The sequence below is a fragment of the Columba livia genome, chromosome 1 (genome assembly GCF_036013475.1).
Source record: "Columba livia isolate bColLiv1 breed racing homer chromosome 1, bColLiv1.pat.W.v2, whole genome shotgun sequence".
In the NCBI taxonomy this organism is placed as follows: Eukaryota; Metazoa; Chordata; class Aves; order Columbiformes; family Columbidae; genus Columba; species Columba livia.
Window position 1 is genome coordinate 106,817,191 of NC_088602.1, and position 19,781 is coordinate 106,836,971.

At 39.0% G+C, this 19,781-nt stretch overlaps 1 protein-coding gene and 1 long non-coding RNA gene across 4 annotated transcripts in view; one reads left to right on the forward strand and one right to left on the reverse strand.

The window, feature by feature from the left end:
- The window catches only part of LOC110359663 (uncharacterized), a 23,125-nt gene extending 9,218 nt beyond the window's left edge, over positions 1-13,907 (forward strand). The window contains exon 3 of the long non-coding RNA XR_010474210.1: positions 352-13,907. This is a non-coding gene — a long non-coding RNA (uncharacterized LOC110359663). The remainder of the gene's footprint in view (positions 1-351) is intronic.
- MBTPS2 (membrane bound transcription factor peptidase, site 2) overlaps positions 13,714-19,781 on the reverse strand; it is a 106,864-nt gene continuing 100,796 nt past the window's right edge. For all 3 annotated transcript variants that reach the window (XR_010474160.1, XM_065071400.1, XM_065071391.1), the window contains one exon: positions 13,714-19,695. Coding sequence is in view for 2 of the 3 variants with exons in the window: in XM_065071400.1 (XP_064927472.1) it covers positions 19,473-19,695 (223 nt within the window). In the remaining variant the exon portion in view is untranslated. The remainder of the gene's footprint in view (positions 19,696-19,781) is intronic.

Here is a 19,781-nt window from a genome sequence, read left to right on the forward strand (position 1 = left end):
TACATTAGCTGTATAATTCCTCAGAGAGTCTGTATTATATTCTCCAGTTATTTAAACATTAGGTTAGGTGTTTTGGGTTTTTTGTAGTTTTTCTTCATTACTCTGAAAGTTAATTTTGAACAGAAAGAACTTCTGATGAACCCAATATGTGTAGCTATCATTAATGATCGAGCAGTTGTTCAAAAGATAACAAGTAGTTTGCTTTGAGCTTTTGGCTGCAACACTTACAGAATGACTACTATTGCCAGCAATGTTATCCTAGAATACAAGAAAATCAGAAAATTAATCAGATAGGAATACTTGCCATATGCAGAGTTCAAATAACTTTCTTTTTTTTTTTTTTCTTCCCAGCGTCAGAATTCTGGAAGGTTTTATTCGAAGGGGTGAGAGGTGAAAATCTTGGGAGGCAAGATTTCCAAATACTTAAAAGGATTTCCAATAGAAACTGCAGCTACATTCTACCGGCACCATCTGAGTATGATTTTCAAAGGCAGGGCTTCTGACTACCATTTCTATTTTGACTTTTAGGCTGAAAATGGTGAGAGAAATGCAGAGTTCCAAAAGAGACACAACAAAATAATTTCTTATACAGAAATCAAAACATCGTTAATTTCCTCTGTCCAGACAACATTAAAAGACACAGCTCCTTTGGTGAAATTAAGTCAAAGCATAGGCAACGGAGATGACAGTTGCTTCGATAAACAGAGCTGTAAGATTGCTCCACTACATAAAGGAAGGCTATTCATACAGGCTTGTGTAATTTAAGGACTTCAAATTACATGCAATAACATGCAATTATAAATTGTATTAATGCAGAGACTTACTTCTGTGAGTGTATGAAACCTGAAAAAAACAAGTAGCTATTTTATTTCCTCTAAATCCCCAATCCCAACTTTACTAGCATAACATGCAAACTTCAAAATGTCCATTAACAGGTAGTCTCCTTAGAATTTCTGGTGTGAAAACGTTTGAATTTTTCAATTAAATCTTGATAGAAAGGTTGCTTTTATGACCTAAAGCAAATGGTGGGTAATTTAGTGGGGTCTGGCTTCTCTGCTTTCAGTGTTTTGTTCGAATTATTACAATGCATGGGTTTGGTTGTAAGAAGGAAAAAACATATTGTCATGCCTGTGAGGTATTAGAAATCAGGGTTAAGTTTCTCTTCTGATCTAGGCAGTGATATGGTGGCATTGAGTTTGTACTCTAATTCAAGCAGCAAGCTGCTCTGTTCTGAGTGCTCACTTCTTCCTTTTTATTTTCTGTTTTGCCCTGTTTCAAGGGTGACATCTATCATAGCCCACAATACTATGTCTCGTTGTGCCTAAAGAGCTCAAGTTGGTGTCTTGCCAGTGCCAAAAGACATTGATTCAAAAAGATATTTGAGAATGCTGAAGTGAAACTTCAGGATTGTATGATCTTCTTGACTCCTGTTTTAACGTATACACTGTTGTACTTCTCTTCATCACATACTCAGACTAACACAGTCCCACATAACAAGAAACCAGACGGAACTGCCAGCCCTTAACTTTTACTGTTTGCTTAGGAACCGTTCGTGCGAGAGCTAATGTGAAAGCGTATCAACTCATTTTTTCACCAATGTGTGATGAATAACAGATTTTGCAATAAAAATGGCTCAGGAAAAGACAAGACACATTTTCTGTCTGACAGCCACTTTTGACTATGTCAAACAAAGACATAAAACTTGATTTTAGCCAATACATCATGTGGACTTTTTGGAACAAAATTATGCAGTTGACTGACTCCATTCTTTCTGAAATCTTTTCCGCAGATGTTATTCCAGTCTGACAGGGTTACACTGTGGCACTGAGGGCTGCTGACACAAGGAGCCCAGGGCTCTCCTGGAAGATGAGACCGATTGCCCTTCGTGTTGTGGGCAGTTCCGTGCAGCCAGGCTTTACCATGGAGCCTTTGCTGGCTCCAGCACTGGCAGAACCTAGAAGCAGAGTACAGCTCTGCTTCCCTGCACACTCTCCTGCATTCTAACTATTCAGCTGGATTCAGAGACCTGGCCCTAAGAGATAAAAGCTTGTCCTGTTATAAACCAGACGTGAACGATGATGTCGGAGCGCCTCATGCCTATCTGATCTGCAGAAAAGTTATTTGCTGCAGCGCTTTCTAATGGTATTGAAACAAGCTCCGTGGGATCATGCTGGGAGGAGCTGCAATAGGTTTGCAGGAGGAAGCCAAGATGGTTGAAGGAAATACTAGTAAGCACCTTACTCTTTAAGTATCCAGCCTCCGTGGAAGTATGTTCTTGTCAGCGTTCCTACTCTTGGGTCCCTCCTTCCAGTTATGAGATGACATGATTATGATTTTGCAGGGTAAACTTAAAAGGACTCTTTAAATTTATTGACAAGAAAGCAAGTCTACTATTACTACGCATATAGGACTGTTTAGACTATCGACCACTTGACAACAAATTGGCTTTACTTTCTATTAGTTTTCTTTTCCTGTTGTTTTTCTTTCTCATTCATGGATAATATCAAGCTAAAAATACATTTAAAAGTTTTTTTGCATATTTTTTGTTCAAAATAAAAATGGTATTTTTGATGGGAAAGAGACCATAGCTTTCTGCTTGTGGGTGATATTTCTAGTCAAATTATATGTTGTCACTAGCAGTAGCTTTATACATACTTCTCTTAGTGAGCCTCACTTCTACCTCTATAATAATTCATGGAGCCTGACATTAAGGGATAGTAGATGGCAGACTAGTCCTATTCCGATGACATATATCATGCATGACATATTTCATTGCCTGGATTATATGCGGTCTGTCTGAATGGTGACCCCAAGTAACACATTTACAGTATATCCTTCTGTAGAACACAACTGTTCAGAGCTCTATTTATAAACTGTTTAGTAGTTAAATGTCTTGTAAAGGTTCCTGTCCATAAAAGCAAGAATTCACACTTCCAATGTGTTAGTGAAATGCACACGTTTATTTGCAAATCAGTCTCTGTACTAGTTTTATCCGTTCTAAACCCCAGCTGAATCAATGAAATTTTCTCTCTTCAGCTGGCTTTCAGTCATGCCCACAATCACTTTCTCTGTGTGCTTCAAATGTTTAATCAGTAAACACCGCAGGGAAATATTTAACTACAAACAAAAATCTATCACCACTGCTATGTCATAAACACACGGGGAAATTCCTGTTTAATTTTCTGAAATTGCTTGCTTACAGCACTAAATACGTGGGATTAAGCTGACTTTAAGAAAGTGCAAACTGAGAAGCAATAAGATGCTTTTGGCCCTACACTGTTTCTGTAGGCTTTGCAAAGATACTATCGTGCAGCCTTCAGTCACAGCAGGAATGAACTGGAAGTTGCTTGAGAGGAGCTGGTGGGTAGGTAAAAGGTTGCTATAAAACCTTAAACCTCCCCTAAGGTCATACTGCAAGCTGCTTGAAATAACAAATGTTAAAACCAAGTAATGCAACTGTGGCATAAATACTAAAGTGCTGGCTAACAGGACAGAGAGATAAAAAGACAAAAAAGATGAGATACCTCTGAATGAAGAAGCAATGGCTATCTATATGACCTTTCCTTAATCCTTACAACCCTTCTGCAGTTTCAAGCCCCAGTCATCTCTCCTATTCCCCCTCTGAACATCCTGTCTTCTCAGTTCCATTCTCTCTTCTTTCTTTCATGTGATCGTCACTTAACCTCTTCTCTGACTTCAGGCCTCCTTCTTTAATGCTCTCCTAATTAGTTCCCCTCCATCAGCTTGGTGTTTCATTTGCCACGTGCTACTCCAGCCCTGCTTCTGTCTATAGCTCTTTGATGCCTAATTCACCTGATTACCTTTCATTCAACTTAGCATCTTTATCTGTTATTTACAAGACAGTGGAACTTTCTCTGTCTTCTCACAGTCACCCAACCTGTTCTGAATTAAGCACTGTCTGTTCTCAGATGTTTCTTCCTTTCCTCTTCTTTTCCTAAGCCATACTTTATTCTGTTTGAATTTGCATCCTCTCCTGCTGTGAGTTCTTTGTATGATGTTTGTTCCATCAGTTTCTGACTTCTCTGCTGTTTCCAACCTCTTTTTCTTGCTCTTCCTGCACTGTTGCTGACTCTTTGACTGGATTAGTTTTCAAAATGGATACTGCTGTTTGGGTTTGGACTGTGTGACAGAGACCACATTTAAGAGCTAGTATCTCTTTCCTGGAAGCCAGTCTTCCCAGTGCACACTACCCCCAAAGCATCCTTTTATCAATACTTGGAACACCCTCCCTCCAAGCTGAATTACAACCTCACATCACTGCACTCAGAGGAGAAGGTTTCTACACAGAGAATTTACTATCCAAATACTGACAATAGAAGGGATCAGCAAAACGTCATTGGTCCTGTTTTACAGTGGCTCAGCTGAGACTTTAATTCAGACCTTGTAAAACTTACTCCGATTTGTTAATGGTGGAAGTACTCTGTGACTTGGACTGCCCTCTCCCTGGTTCTCCTAGAAGCCAAACCAAGCCTGGGCAAATGTGGAGATTTTCTCAGCATCTTCCATAGCTACGCAGTGTCACAATTAAGGTGCTGCTGATTTTCCTGACAGTTGTATTGCAGACTTTACTGTGAAGTGCTGTCAAACAGTAGAAACTATTTCAAGGGCACTAAAACAGGCTGCTATTATTTCAGCTGACCAGGAAGCTGATGTGATTGCATGTAACAATATGGTCAGTGCCCTTACTGGCAACTGTTTTCAGTTTTTTCCAACATTTTCCTTTTTTTTTTCAATGAGAAGTAGATCACGAACATTCACAGATACAAACATAAATGTTAATGTGTAGTCAGCAATGTTTCTGATGTGCAAGTCAGCTCTTTTTGAAGGACTTTTCTGCTCTCTTGCATTGAAAAATACACCCTTTAGAATGGGAATCTTAAAAATGTACCGAGGTTCAATAGTTACTTTCCAGAATCTTGGCCACATCTTTATATCATGCATGTAATGCCTTTTCACTGTAAAAAACCTCTTTCTTCCTAAAGCAAACTATCCTTTAGCATGAATCCAGGTTTTAACCTGACATCTTTAATGCCCTCAAGGGAGATAAAACACTAAGCAATGAGTTTTATGAAAGTATATAACCTAGTATATATAAGCTGCTAATAATCCCCATCCAGACATGCAGCCTTTCAAATAGATGCCACAACTAGCAAACTGAACATATTAGGGAGTCATAATTCTGTGAACAGTCCTTCTCAATCGCATGACCATGGTCATTTCTTTTAAAGACGTGTGAAGAACAGAAAGGTTGACAAATATATTTGCTAACTAGGTCCTCAGCTAAACTGAGAGTAAAACACACAGATGCCTTCTTCTTCCTTTCTTTTCCTGACTGTATAGGAATGGCTTGCTGAGAAATTATCACATGTTAAATTTAAAAACCATGTTTTTACTGACAAAACAAAGGCAGGCAGATACTAGTAACTTTGCAAAGTGGTTCTGGATTTGCTCATGAGAAGGTTAAGTCAAGATGGGGAGGCGAGGGAGGTGCTGCGAAAGGCAGGTGGTAGAAGAAATACAGGTTGTGAATTCAGTGTCAGACTGGTAATGAATACAGTATTGGTAATCAGCTCTGACAGGGAAGATATATTTCTAACTGGCTTTCCAAGCCTCAGTCTTGGTCTTGGCAGAAACACAGAGAGAATTTTAGTGAGCTATTCTGTAGGTAAAAGATTAATTATTTACCACTACAGCAGAGATGTACAGTGTGGAAGGTGGAAAGGGGCCATTTGAGGCCACACATGTAACTGAGAATCCCTGTACTTTAAGCACATATTTGGCTTGTTTCTAAGCCTGTCCTAGCTAGGCTGATTTCTAAACCGCTGTCTTAATCAGCAATGTTTTTAAGCCTTATGTCTACTTTTCTGACTCATTTTATTGTAATTTTTACTTTTAAAATAAGAAGAGATTGATTATGCCAGATGCCTAGCAATGATTCAGAGCAACACTTAAAATTTTTAGAACCTATTCTAAAACATTGTTCCCACCTTGAATACTGTGTTCAGTTTTGGGCCCCTCATCTTAAGAAGGACATTGACGTACTAGAGAGAGTGCAGAGGAGGGCAATGAGGCTGGTGAGGGGTCTGGAGCACAAGTCTGATGAGGAGCAGCTGAGGGAACTGGGCTGTTCAGCCTGGAGAAAAGGAGGCTGAGGGGAGACCTGATCGCTGCCTACAACTACCTGACAGGAGGTTGTAGCATGGAGGGGGTTGGACTCTTCTCCCAGGTAACAAGTGACAGGACAAGAGGAAATGGCCTCAAGTTGAGCCAGGGGAGGTTTATATTGCATATTAGGAAAAAATTCTTCATGGAAAGTGAACAGGCTGCCCAGGGAAGTGGTTGAGTCACCATCCCTGGCGGTGTTTAAAAGATGCATAGATGAGGTTCTTAGGGACACAGTTTAGTGCTACAGTTAGGTTATGGTTGGACTCAGTGATCCTGAGGGTCTCTTCCAACCGAAACTTTATGATTCTATGATTCTATAATTATTTAGAGGAATATGGTGGGCATGAATAAAGACCTTTTGAGTAAGGTAATCAGCCGCAAATCAGTGTTTCTGCATGCAAAGCTTTTTATTTATTAATGTGCTATGGACAAAAGAAAGAAAGAAGGAATAAAGCAGTGTAATACTTATTGGTTTCAAGTTACTTACATGGTTTTTATGGGGTACTCTTTTATCCTGTTACACTAAATACTGCTTGGCTAGGTGTTCTGAGCAATCCTATCTATTAATGTATTCCTTGTTCAGCATGGCTGTGGAGCAGGCTGTAGCCAGACTGCATTTGTGGTATGTTGAGTGAGAAGGAGCCCCACAGCGTGATCGCTTCTCAGGTGGCTATCTGTGGTGGTATCTCTTTCTTTATTGACTGTAGAGAGGAAAAGATAATTCTCCAAATGCCTGAAGCAAGAGATTCAAGCTAGGTGGGGGTGAATCCCTGAATTCCTCCCCTCTTGGCAACACGCTGTTTAGTCAACCAGCAACCTTGAAAGCTTGTTGCAGTCTAAAGCAGAGAAAACTTGGATTCCATTTGTTTGCTACATCCTTTTACAATAACTTTTGCTACATAATTTTTACAAGATCTGCTAAGAAGAATAGCCCTGTGTCTTACACTGTGCAAGTAATAGTCTTTGCAAAATGCATGAATTATAGCAAGGGAAACTGCTTGCTTTTTCCTATCGAGTGAAACTGGGGCAGAGAAACTGTCTTCCTATTTCAGCAGTCCGGCTCTATCACTGTTCTTCAGGCTACATCATCTTATTCCACTATTACTTTAACACTTGATATACCACTAGGGATGCTACCCTCTGATGTCAGTGTAGCCAGATCATGTCTGTGGTGAAAAGGGATGGAAGAAAGGAGTCCTTTATATTTTCATTTTTATGACAGACTTATTACTCCTGCATAGTTTGGCTCTTTTTTTTTCATGTGAACGTCATATTCAAGGATCACTTCATGAGCTCAGTTTAATCTGGACCTACGATTTTCTGTTATCAGGTCTACTTGTCTCACTGCAGTGTTAGATTTTATAGGACTGCATTCCAAAGCCTGAGATGCACCAGCAGAAATTTCTTATTTCAGATGCCTGACTGGCTAATAATTTAAGTTGTTCTTAAGACACATAACTTTCCCTATGGCTGGAGAACAGCAAGTTTTTATCAGCACCAAGCTTGTCAGAGTTTCTTCTCAATGATACATCAAGGTCAAACATTTGGAGCAGTTGAAGAAGAGACAGCCTGTTTCAAAGCGCCTTTGTTCATAAGCTTTCATGGCTAAAGCTGCATGCTTCGTAGGCCGTGAAGAGAGTTAGTTTTATGGATTTTTAAACATAGAAAAGGTATTTCAGCTAATACTGTAGAAAAGCAGAATTGCTATTCAAACATTAAAGCACTTTTATTCTTCAAAATAATATTTTTTCCCCCAAAGCTTAACATTGACATTATCTCTTTAACATTCTTCTCCAACAGGAAGACACCTCGTTCTTACAGTTTGTGCATATCTTACAGTTTGTGTGTAGAGGAAACGTCTCCACACAGACTGCTGCATGATATTAATGGCCCTGGATACCAAACTCTGTACGCTCCAAAACAAATACAGCAAAGATTAAAAACTGCCAACAACCAAAAGACACAATTTAAAACATTCCTGGAAACATCTTGGATCTCTCCTGGAGATCATAAGTAGGTCTTGGCCAAGATCTCAAATTCACCTATAATATTATATAAACAGTCTGGACAGGGGTTCAGTAAACAGGCATTGGATTGTATCCAGACTGTTTCCCATCTGCTGTGTCCTGCTCCCACCAGTGCACACAGCATTTTCAAAGACAGAAGTAACCTCTGCTGTGTTTTGGAGGATGCTTGATTTAAAACTTCCACACTGAGTCTGAGTACTGACCTGAAGCTCTTTGACAAGCGGAATGGTGTGTATCATTGCCAGACCCCAGCCAGAACACTGGGCATGAGTTCTGCTGCTGCAGCAGGACTGGGCACGTGCAGAAGACTTCAGGGCTATTTTCAGTAAAAATCTGAGCTAATCATAGAATGTCCTGAGTTGGAAGGGACCCACAAGGATCACTGAGTCCAACTCCTGTCCCTGCATATGACAACCCCACAGTTCACACCATGTGTCTGAGGGTGTTGTCCAGTCTCTTCTTGAACACTGTCAGGTTTGGGGCCGTGACACCTCCCTGGGGAGCCTGTTCCAGTGCTCCACCACCCTCTGGGGGAAGAACCTTCCCCTCATGTCCAACCTAAACCTCCCCTGGCACATCTTCCTGCCATTCCTTCGGGTTCTGTCACTGGTCACCAGAGAGAAGAGATCAGTGCCTGCTCCTCCTCCTTCTCTTGTGAGGAAGCTGTAGCCACCATGAGGTCTTCCCTCAGTCTCCTCTTCTCCAAGCTGAACAAACCAAGTGACTTTAGCCGCTCCTCATATGGCTTCCTCTCCAAACCCTTCACCAACTTTGTAGCCCTAAGACTTCAGGGTAAACAAGGTCCTAATTGTGGGGCTTAGCGATCTCCATTGGCCTAAGTCCCCTCCTTAGGACTGTAGGACCCTCTCTGCACCTGGCCCTGGTGGAGCGCTGCAGGTGACCTGTCCTGCAGGGTTGTCTCACTTCCTGGGCCTGTATGTTGCCGCTGAACAGCTTTTCTTCATTGCAAGTTCTTATTTATGGATCTGACAATGCCATCTCAGTTTCCTTCACTGCAGGCCCAGCCTGTGTGTTTCACAGCTTTCTAAAGCTACTGACAACCATTTTTATCTGAACCGATGGTAGTTCAGGTCAGCGGAAGTTAACCAAGTGCTTATCAAATTAGCATCTGTGTGTGTACACAAACTCATGGCAGAAGAAAAGAGGTTTATTTTGCATTTCAAAGCACCCTTTTGATCAAGAAGATGGCCTTCATTTGAGGGACTTTTTTCAAGTTATTTACTTATTTATGTGTAATTAATAATAACAATTATTATTTTTTAAACCTATATGACCATTCGTTTCCATTTTCTAGATTCTTTTTGCTATCATCAGAGTTTGACAAGTTTGGTTTCATGACTCCTTAATCAGCTACATTCACTACCTTGATTTTTTTTCCCTTGTTACTATGATGAACTAAGTTCCCCAAACGTGGACTCCTGCTTTGGCTGCAGCCTTAATGTCTCCAGGTACACCGTACAGCTATAAAGGCTAATGGAAATAATGTCATTGCACCTGCATTTGACTTAGTACAGAGCACTGGAAACAAACTGGAGAATGACATATATGAGAACAGAATGATTTATCACATTTAGTGTCACATTTAATATCACACGGTTAAAGGATACAATTTCATGTTTACATCATAATTTGCACAGGCTAAAAGCAAGCCCTTCTAACTAACCTCGTAAGTGAAAGCTGAAGTGTTTTCTTCAGAATGGCTTTTGGTCTTTTCATGACAAGATAAAAAATAAAGGGTTAAAAAATTTGTGCAGTTCTCAAGTAAAATCTCAAGTGAACAACAGGTTTCTGCACATTTATGAAAAAATACCGCTTGATAATATGCTAAATATTTCACAACTATTTCAGCAATATTTTAACTTCTGGTTTAGTTATATTTAATTGCAGTTAAAGTGGTATGCATAGGGCAGTTAGGTTAACTCCTGAAATGCTCTTCCTACGAGTAACTCTGAAGATAAACGCTGAAAAATAGCCAGGGCCTTCATATATGACTAATAACTTATCTGTACCAGTCCAATAATGAAACAGTGAATTTTGTCTAGTTGTAGAAAGCATACAAGTTTTGTTTTGCCTGGTTTTCTTTCCTTCAGCACTGCAGCTTGTTGAGTGTTGAGCCTCACAGAACATTTCCAGGGAATAAATTCAGTCATCTAATTATGAGCGGTAAACAGTTGCAGTGAAAAAAAAAGTTTGTTGGTATAACTAACCAGTGGTAAGTACCGAGGAATTTGTGGTTTATAATGCATGTTCATAATCTGGCTTTGTTGATTTTGCAGCGATGATAGAGATACAAGTGGTTTGGCCTGGTTTCTGCTAGTTATTCAAATAGCTGCGGGAATGAAAACAAAGCCAAGGGGCAAAACACTATAAAAACTGATTGATTAATTTTTCTTAATAATTACATCTCTGAGGTCAACTCACGCTGAAGAGGGAATGTGGAACCAGGAGAAAAGTTCTGACTTTGCATCCAGACTAACTGAAACTAAGATGAGGCCCGATCCTTAAACAGGGAGAGGAACATGACTCTGAGGTCTAAACGCCCTGAACTGCTATATGGAAGGACAGGCTTTTACTGCCTCTCTGATGTCACCACATACGATGTTTCTATAAACAAAATGGAAGTTTGTTAATTTTATTTGCAGGGCAGCTCTATAAATGTTCAAGTGAAAAAAAAGGGTAGTAAAAATGCTTATTGTGGAGTTTCTAAACAGCACTTATATCTCCGCTTGTAAAGTCTACATGCTCTCTTTCTGATCTAAAGATCCTGTAAATGAACAAACCACCCATTTTATCCCATTCCTAACTTCAAGTCTCACCCCTTCTTTTCTCCTGCAAGGAAAAGACTTATGAGCACAATTGTGGCATTTGTCCTAGATGATCACAGCCCCCTCACTCAGCCTTGTCTCCACCTGCTTGGTGCCTCTTCATCGCTTCCCGTCAACCTGTACACTGCTGCTGCCACCGCTCCACAGCTGGAGACAGATGGTATTTTGCTTATAAAATAAGCATTCCTTTTTCTTGCTGTGGATAAGGAAGCAGTACTCATTTCTACTGCTTCCAGACCTAAGGTCCAGAGCAGGAGGAGAATGTATCTGTTCTGCTAGCCTAACTTTTATAAAACAGCCTGTACAGCACTATTATGCACAAACAGAAAAGCTTAGATGTACTGCGCGTTTCAAAAAGATGGACCCAATTGGGTCTTTTTGAAACACCCTGTATTTTTATGTCAAATAAAACTCACTCAAAAAGCTTCATATTCCACCTTAATTCATGAGTTGAAAATAAATTCAAGGAAAGAAAAGGAGTCGGGCTGGCTTCATTTGTTGCCCACATATAAGCACCTGGTGTGATACAAAATGCCCTGAGGTACCCCCCCTAGTACCCAGCTGCTGGTCCAGAATGTCTTTGATCTCCCACTGGGCCCCAACCCCATCTGCCAAGCCCATGCGTAGGTCTTTGAAACTGTGAGACCTAAACCAACAGGAGACAAAAGGAAACAAGTGGGGGATGAGTTTCAATACGTTGTTCCAAGTCAGATTATTAACCTAAGAACACCTTAGGATATCCCAGAACACACCACATACCTATGTGGGTAACTGAATCAAATTCAGTAGGCCTAGAGGAATTTACAACTTTTAAAACAATCTGGTAATATATTAATAGAGATCTTCACAGAGCTGTGAAAGGGAAAAAGATGCAGGGACTCTCATAATACAATAGCAAGAAAAAAGATGACATTCAACAAAAAAAGAAAAAGAGAAAAGTATTTCTTTTGGGTTTGAAAGATTCCTTTCAGGGGAAATGAAAATGGATGTAAACCATATGTTTTTTGAGGACTGTCAGAAGTGGTGGTTACATAGTATTCAGCCACTACTTTATTTGCAAAGAACTAAAAGGAGGTGGAATTAATCAGAAATGTGGAGAGTGAGACACGTAATTGGTAAGAACATCCAAATCTCTTTCAACAACGCTGGAGCCTTAAAAGCATCAAAGTAAACACCAGACCACATCTCTCTGAGGTAGAAAAAGGGGAAAAATGTAGAAGTCTGGGTGACTGCTGCTTAAACCTCATGAATGCTGTGGATTCTCCCAGCTTACCACCACAGATTAGAATCAAACCTTGAATTGTATTTCATTGGGTACTTCACATCAAAAGCTCATAAAAAGATTTAAAAATATTTAAGTGAGTTCAATGCATACAGATCTACTAAAAATGTTTAGGAATGCTTCTGCTTTGGTGATTCAAACTGCAATGATCAGAGGAAGAATTATATTAAGCCTTCTTTATAAAAAGTTACCAGCAATAAGACTCATAAATACAGTATTTATTTTAAAATCTTATCCTGAAAATTATGTTAGTGATTATGGCAACATTCCTCAAGATGACATTAAGACATCACTAATTACATTCTAGACTACAAAACATACATAATGAAAATAAGGGATAACATCTTCAAAACCTCAGGACCTCCTAGAAGCTGAAATGCCTCAGAAAAATAAACTTTTCTCTCTACCTTTAACATAGGTAAGAAAAAGAGAGGGAAAAAAGCCATCTCCTCATGCATGTATTCACAAAATTGCATAGCAACCTATCTAGGAAAGCCTACCAACGTGTGCAATCCGTGCACTGTGCTTATTTCTCATGGTAATCTTTTATCGGAGAACAAAGCCCCGTTTGCTGAAACAGTTCTGCTTGTATAAAGTAACAGCTTGTCCAATAAGCAACAAAGGACAATTTAGTTCTCAGTACAAATAACCTGGCTAAATCTAGATGAGCTTGCTCAAGAAACAGGGCAATAAAGCCTCATTCACAAACAAAGCTGAACAACCTGGTTACTCCATACTAACGCAGCCCCAGAGAGCATCTGAAGGGAGCTTGTTCAGAACCAGCCAGGACATGTGTCCAGCCCTGGGCTGGGTTGGATATACCAATCAAAGATTGTGATATAGAACATCACCTTAATGTCATTCAAAGATCCGACTTTTTAAGTTCTTCACATAGGTCTGACCTTAACACCTAGAGAGGTGGTTGCCCTTGCTTTGACTATGGCATCCCATGTCAAATATTTCACTACAAACCAAATTAATGGAAGTCCAGAACTCCATAGGAGAAGAATTACACAGGAACTTAGCCAAGAGAAAAGCATTTGCTCCTACAGGGCAGCCAGTATGTACCTCAGTCACATTAAAATGAAGCTAGCTTTACTCCAGAACAATGTGTAGGTGTCTGTCTGGATGTACTTCTATTGTAACTCAAAATACTAGTGTGATAAGCTGGTAAATAAGGGAACATAAATGATAGTTACTATGAATTTTAGGAGGTTGTCAGATACTGAATATGATAGTGGTACCTTGTCAGTACCCCAAAGGGGAATATAAATACATGTGAAAAGTATGAGAATACATAAGAGAATATGGTAATTGCCACAAATAAGGAATTATGTCACTTACCTTATTTTTAAAAACAGATTTAAGCCCATTAACAATCAAACAATGAGTTTATTTGCAGGATACATTTATCATACATAGAAAACAATACTTATTGTTTGGTTGATTAAATAGAGAAAAAAAGCAAAACAAAAACACAATGCATTATTCAAAGTGTTCCATGTATTTGTTAGCTGACATTTTCAAAATGAAGCTTCTTTTTTTAAAAAAAAACAAAAAAAACAACATGATCAAGAACAATGCATAGTGGGAACAAAGGGTCTAGAAATTTAACATTCCACAGCTGTGAGTCAGTGTGAAAAATAAGGCTATGTAGAGGAAAAAAACCCACAGTGAATTTCAAAACAATACATATTCCATTGATAGGCTTCAGATAAGATCACTGGAGCATAAGAAATCTAAAAGCAAAGTTATGTAAGGAAAAGAGGAATTTAAAATATCAACAAACAGCTTGGGAAGGAAGAAACTAGACTTCTCTAGTCATGGCCATAGTCATGGTCAATTATACTATGATGCTGCAAAAAACAACCCAGGATGAACATCTGGACGTGAGAAATATCCAAGTCCATTTTACTAAATAAGCTACAACTGCCCATATCACTTATTCATCACATGGAATGACAAAGTGTTTTAAAAAAAAAAATGTGATGACCAGTCACTGAATGATTCAGTGAAAGGCTGGAAAACATATCTGCATGCTCTGAAATGTTAATTACAAGTTCTTTTCACGTTTCATGCCAATGTAAATGGAACGAATGGAACTGCAGCGTCATATCCTGCTCTTTGTTCCTGTCCTTTCACACGGGCTCAGCGGTGGGAAGGTTTCATGCAGCTGCCGTAAACTGAGGTTCTTCGCCGCCTTTAGTCGCTGCCATCTGCTCTTCACATGATGTAGTGGATGAGTCCGAGGAACAAGAAACAGTCACAGAGCTGCCATATTCTGGCAGCCCCAAGTACAGTGCTTCCCAAATGCTGCTTTAGTACAGGATATGTACCTCAGATAACCCAGCCACTTAAATGACTAATCTATGTAGTGTTACATGAAGTTCAGGATAAAAGGGGTATAAAATAACCACTAATAATGGATCTTACCTGAGTTAGATTCAGCTTCCTTACTCACAAAGTCACAAGAAAAAAGTTGAGGCAAGACTGGTTGTGGGAACTGGTGTGAATGCAGGCATATAGAATGCATATTTTACAAATAACTATTTATAGAGATTAACTCACACCTTTTAAAAATAATTAAATACAGACTAGGCTACATAAATCTTTATAACCCTTCCTCATCTGTCATAAATGATATCCAGATACAAATCCAGATCTTTCAGATAGAAGATATACAGAATTTATTTTAAAACTTATTTGTTACAGGTCACCCTTTGCCATCATGTAAAATGTATAGGAAATTATTAGAAAGCTTGGATTGTTGATGTTCTAAACTGAACATAAATATATCCTTATTTCAAGACAGCTGAAACATCCTGACTGCCATGGGAAGGTCTGTCCTGGACACATTATTTTTCCAGTATACCCTACGCAGTCTCACTCATCCCATTTATTGTTCAGAACAGCACAAATAGCAGCACTTAGAGAGTGATGGATTTCAAGGTTGACCTCTTTTAGTTGCCCCAAAAATCTGTGTTTACCATGCTCGTAGCTGAGGCCTCACAGAAAGCATGAAACGTTTTAAACATCAGCTGAACAAAACTCATGCAGCTGTGGTTTCATTATGTCCATCATTTGTCTTCTGTCAATAAAGAATTTCGATCAGTTATGTGAGGAAAACATAGCTGCAATTTTAAAATCCAGAGAAAGCCATGGAACTCATAGAGAGAAAGAAAAAAAAGCCTGCATTGCAGAGTATGGAGGACTGCTGCAAGTTATCCTGGAAAAAGCAGCAATACAGACTGTGACTCTTTGTGTATCTATTATATGTCTGTATGCCTGTATACACACAGAATCCTTATCACTGAAAACTGTCAATACAGTTGCTTGTTTCATTCTGAATAAAAGGATGAATTAACAGATTTTTCATTGTGGCTCATAAATTTGGCTGATCTGCAAGTTTGTCTATACTTTTTCTAGTGCAGTCTCTTTCATTTAACTTGTATGGAAGCCATCTTATTTTAATTCCCTAAGTCAATAAAGAGTGTGTAACTTCTCACATGCTGAGAAGATACCCATTTTCATGGCATATCAGGTATTATCAAAACATGCTATGGAAGTCTTTGCTGATATAGAAAAAATGCTCATTAAAAAACCAAATCAGAACAATGACTAATTATGGAAATCTTCCAGCAACGTGCAAGTAAAAGCTACATATAACACTTCTCAATGTTAGACATTACTTTTTTCCATCTGATACAGATTTTAAAATGCATAGTATATACATAAATAGTAGTATACATCCAATCTTTAAGAGTGCTCTGTTTTATACTCATCAATATGCCCTACAAATATATTGATGGATTCTGTATTAAAGAATACGTTACATTCTGCGGGGCTAATTAGAATGAGAAGTGGAAAGATTTCATTTTAAGGAAAATCTTCTTTTCAATTTTTAGAAAAAAACAGAAATATAAGAAACATCACAAATACTCCAGAGTAAAAATCCAACACACAAAAAACCACTGTGTCCTTCTGCATCCCCTCTTGCTAAATAAACAACAAAAAGCCAGCAAAACCTCGCCCAATAACTGTATATATGGCACTTGCTTATCGTATAAGCCATATGTTAGGATCACAGGAGAATGAAATGAATCCACTGCACAAGTGTTTCTTCAGAGAGTGGTCCAACCTGTTACCTTTGTCTGCAGGTAATCTAAGATGTGCTGTGTCACCATTCATACCTAGTTTGCTTAAAGACTTGATTCAAAGCACTCATACATACCTACATTGACATTGACTCTTATTCACCAGAATTCCAGCACATGGAAATGGACCCATGAATTCTTTGTAAACACTTCTAGTGCTACCTCTCCCATATGAGATAACCAGGGTCTTTACCGTGTACTGGTGTGTCTGTTTTGCTAAAACCATGACCAGTGTCTTCTCCCCCCTCTTTTTGATTATGACGTCAAACACAGATTGAAGTTCTACCTAGCCTAACTGTGGCTTTCAGTGATTGTGTAAATTAAAATAAACAGGATTTAGTTTCTTTTGATAAAACATCATGTTTTGGTAGCGCATTAAATAACCAGGAACAACCTGCCAGCCTCATTATTGCAGATGTAACTTGTGTATGTTAATTCAGAAACTCTGCTTTTTTAAAATCTTTCCTACATCTCCAAGAGGTATACTATGCTAAAAGACGTTCCCAAGCAATGAAGTATCAAACTTGAAATGTTTTTCGCAAAATGTTTTTGAAATCACCACAGATGCCTTTGTTGTTGCTTTACATAATAAGACAGCACTGCAACTCTGATATGTAAATAGTAGCTATTTTGAAAAGGAAATACCCAGTCTTACTAAATTGCATTAAAACTCCTAAGTGCAAATTAATTTTGTGCACTGTAGATTGGACAAGACACAGAGGAAAGTGGCACAGAGCCACTTTAGTAAGTGGCACAAAGCTGACATTAGTAAGCAGCCGGTTAGGTGAGCGAGCAGGCTTCTGGAGCATGGCCTGAGAGTCAGGCTTTGTGCAAGGATCAGGCTGCTCCTACCCCTCCTGTCCACAGAGGGATGGCAGAGGTGTTCATCAGCATGGCTGCCCTGAAACCTCTGTACCTTACCAGGAAGGATGATAAGTTCGACCTTCAAGGTGTTACTGGGAGAAGCCCACTGGCAGTTTCTGATAGTTTGGTTTTCCTTTCTAGCATTTTCTGTGGCTCTTAACAGCCCCAAAGGGGACACGGGATTGACTCTAAGATCTGTTCCAACGTGCCTGGGTTGAAATGATTTAAAATGAGAGGCACAGGTCTGCCACCCCGCAGAGGTGAACTTCAGGAGGCCAACCCAGCCTGTGACAGCACCGAAGAGGTAAGTAAACTATTAATAACACAACAACAAATACACAAACATGTTCTCTCATTACTGCTTGCATCACTTTAAGAATAAATCTTCAGCAAGTGTGAAGGCTACTGAGCAACAGTAACACATCAGCGAGCAAATGCAAACATAGTTGTGAATACATGCAGTAGCTCCAGGAATTGGGCCCAACCCCACTTTTAAAATTACCCAGGCTTTTACCTCCAGTGCCAAGAGAATCTATGCTAGCTAGCTAAGCATGAATGCTTCATTAGTCCCTGCAGGCCAGTCTCTGTGAGCTTAGTTTCCACTGCAGTTCCTGATGAAAAGACCATTTCTGTAAATGAACTCTGAGCTGCAGCAGCTCCTATGCGGAGCACTGTACCAGACAGAAGTTGCAGGACAGTTTTCAAAAATTTTCATATTTCAAATATTTAGGCTACCAATCTAGAGCATTTTTTTCTTTTTTTTTAATACCAGATGATACCGAGTCAAGGCTCTGACAGAACCTGATTTATATAAACTAGGCAATATATCACAGGATAACATAACAGACAAGAGATAATCCTATGGGGTACAAAACATTACAGACTTGAAGAACTTCAAAGTACGTCAGACATACTTTAGTAAGCAAAACACTGACTGTTCTTCCGCTGTTCATTTATGAACAAGGATATGGTCCATATTCATTTCAGAAAGCAAAGCCAATTGTTTAAATAGTTCAATTCACAATCATATTCTTCCTCTAAACAATTCTGATCCAAGACCGGCTTCAGCTAAACGTTTTTGTTAGCTATCTTTGAACAGCATGAATCCTAGCAAAGGAAAACAACCCTTTGAAAGACAGAAAAACATCAGGGAGTTACTGTACATATTACATGCATAGCATCAGAAGATAGACACCATAAAAACAACAGGTTTCACTTTTAACTGTAAACAGGTATAATACAGTATTATTTTCTGAGTAAAACAATACAAACATTACTTATCACTTCGGAACAATTGTGCACAGCATACTTCAGCACTCAGAAACTAAATTTCATTTATTTTGTAGCTATTGCTGACAAATATTGCCTTTAAAAAACTTTCAGCTGCGTATGATAATATACAACTGAATGCGTAAAAAACACAGACATGTGGCCTTTGTCATCCTCCCACCTGCCTCATTCTTAACAAACAAGGGCACTTCTCATCTCCATCGTGAGGACAACACGCTTCCAGTCATTTTGGCCAGCTGAAAAGGAAAGATACTAATGCATGTGGCCTCTCTCTCCTCATTAACACAGGGTAATAATTTACTTAGCTTTTCACGATTGGAGATCAGACTTTAGGGCCTCTTAAAGTCCAGTTTGGTAGGACACCAGATTAAAAAAACAGAGCAGGACACTCAAGACTATGGTGACTAAGAAACGATCAGAGCCCACACAGATTTTCTGACAGTTATTCAAATTATAAAATAAAACCTTAGTGTTTTTTCCTCCCACTTTACAAATGTTTGAGGTCAAATAATTCCCTTATTTTGAGATCTGAATTCATGAAGTCTTAGGATTTCTCCTGTGAAGCTTTACAATGCACATTTCTCAAAATTAATACAGTGCTTGAAAAGTATATAAAAAGGTTCCTACTTCTTTCCATTATATTTCCCATGACCAAAGCCACAACATTGTACACATTTCAATTAAAACAGATATCACCAGTGATTATTCTTTCAGTGTCACTTTAAGGGAATTGTTTTTAATCTCAGTACCGAACAAGGTTTAAAAGGCAATGGATTTACTATTTCTGTGTACTTTGAGAACTGATGGAAGTGTATCCAATGTTCTATCGTGCTGTCACCATCCAAAGTCCCAGTGCAACATTGGCAGCCAAAAGTGCACTACCAGCAAGCAAAATTAAAAAGCCAACAAGCTCTCTGTTTTGTTTTTCTACAATCAGGGAGCTCAGAGTGGCTTCCAGGAATGAATTTAATATCCACTGACCATCCAAAGCAAAGCAGGGTACAGCATTGATAACTGCCAGTGCTCCTGACAGTGAAATTAGGTACCTGGTTGACATTAGTTAAGGCTCATGAATGACATCCAAGAAAATGTAAAAAAAAAATAATACAAACCATATTTTTTTACTTCTAGT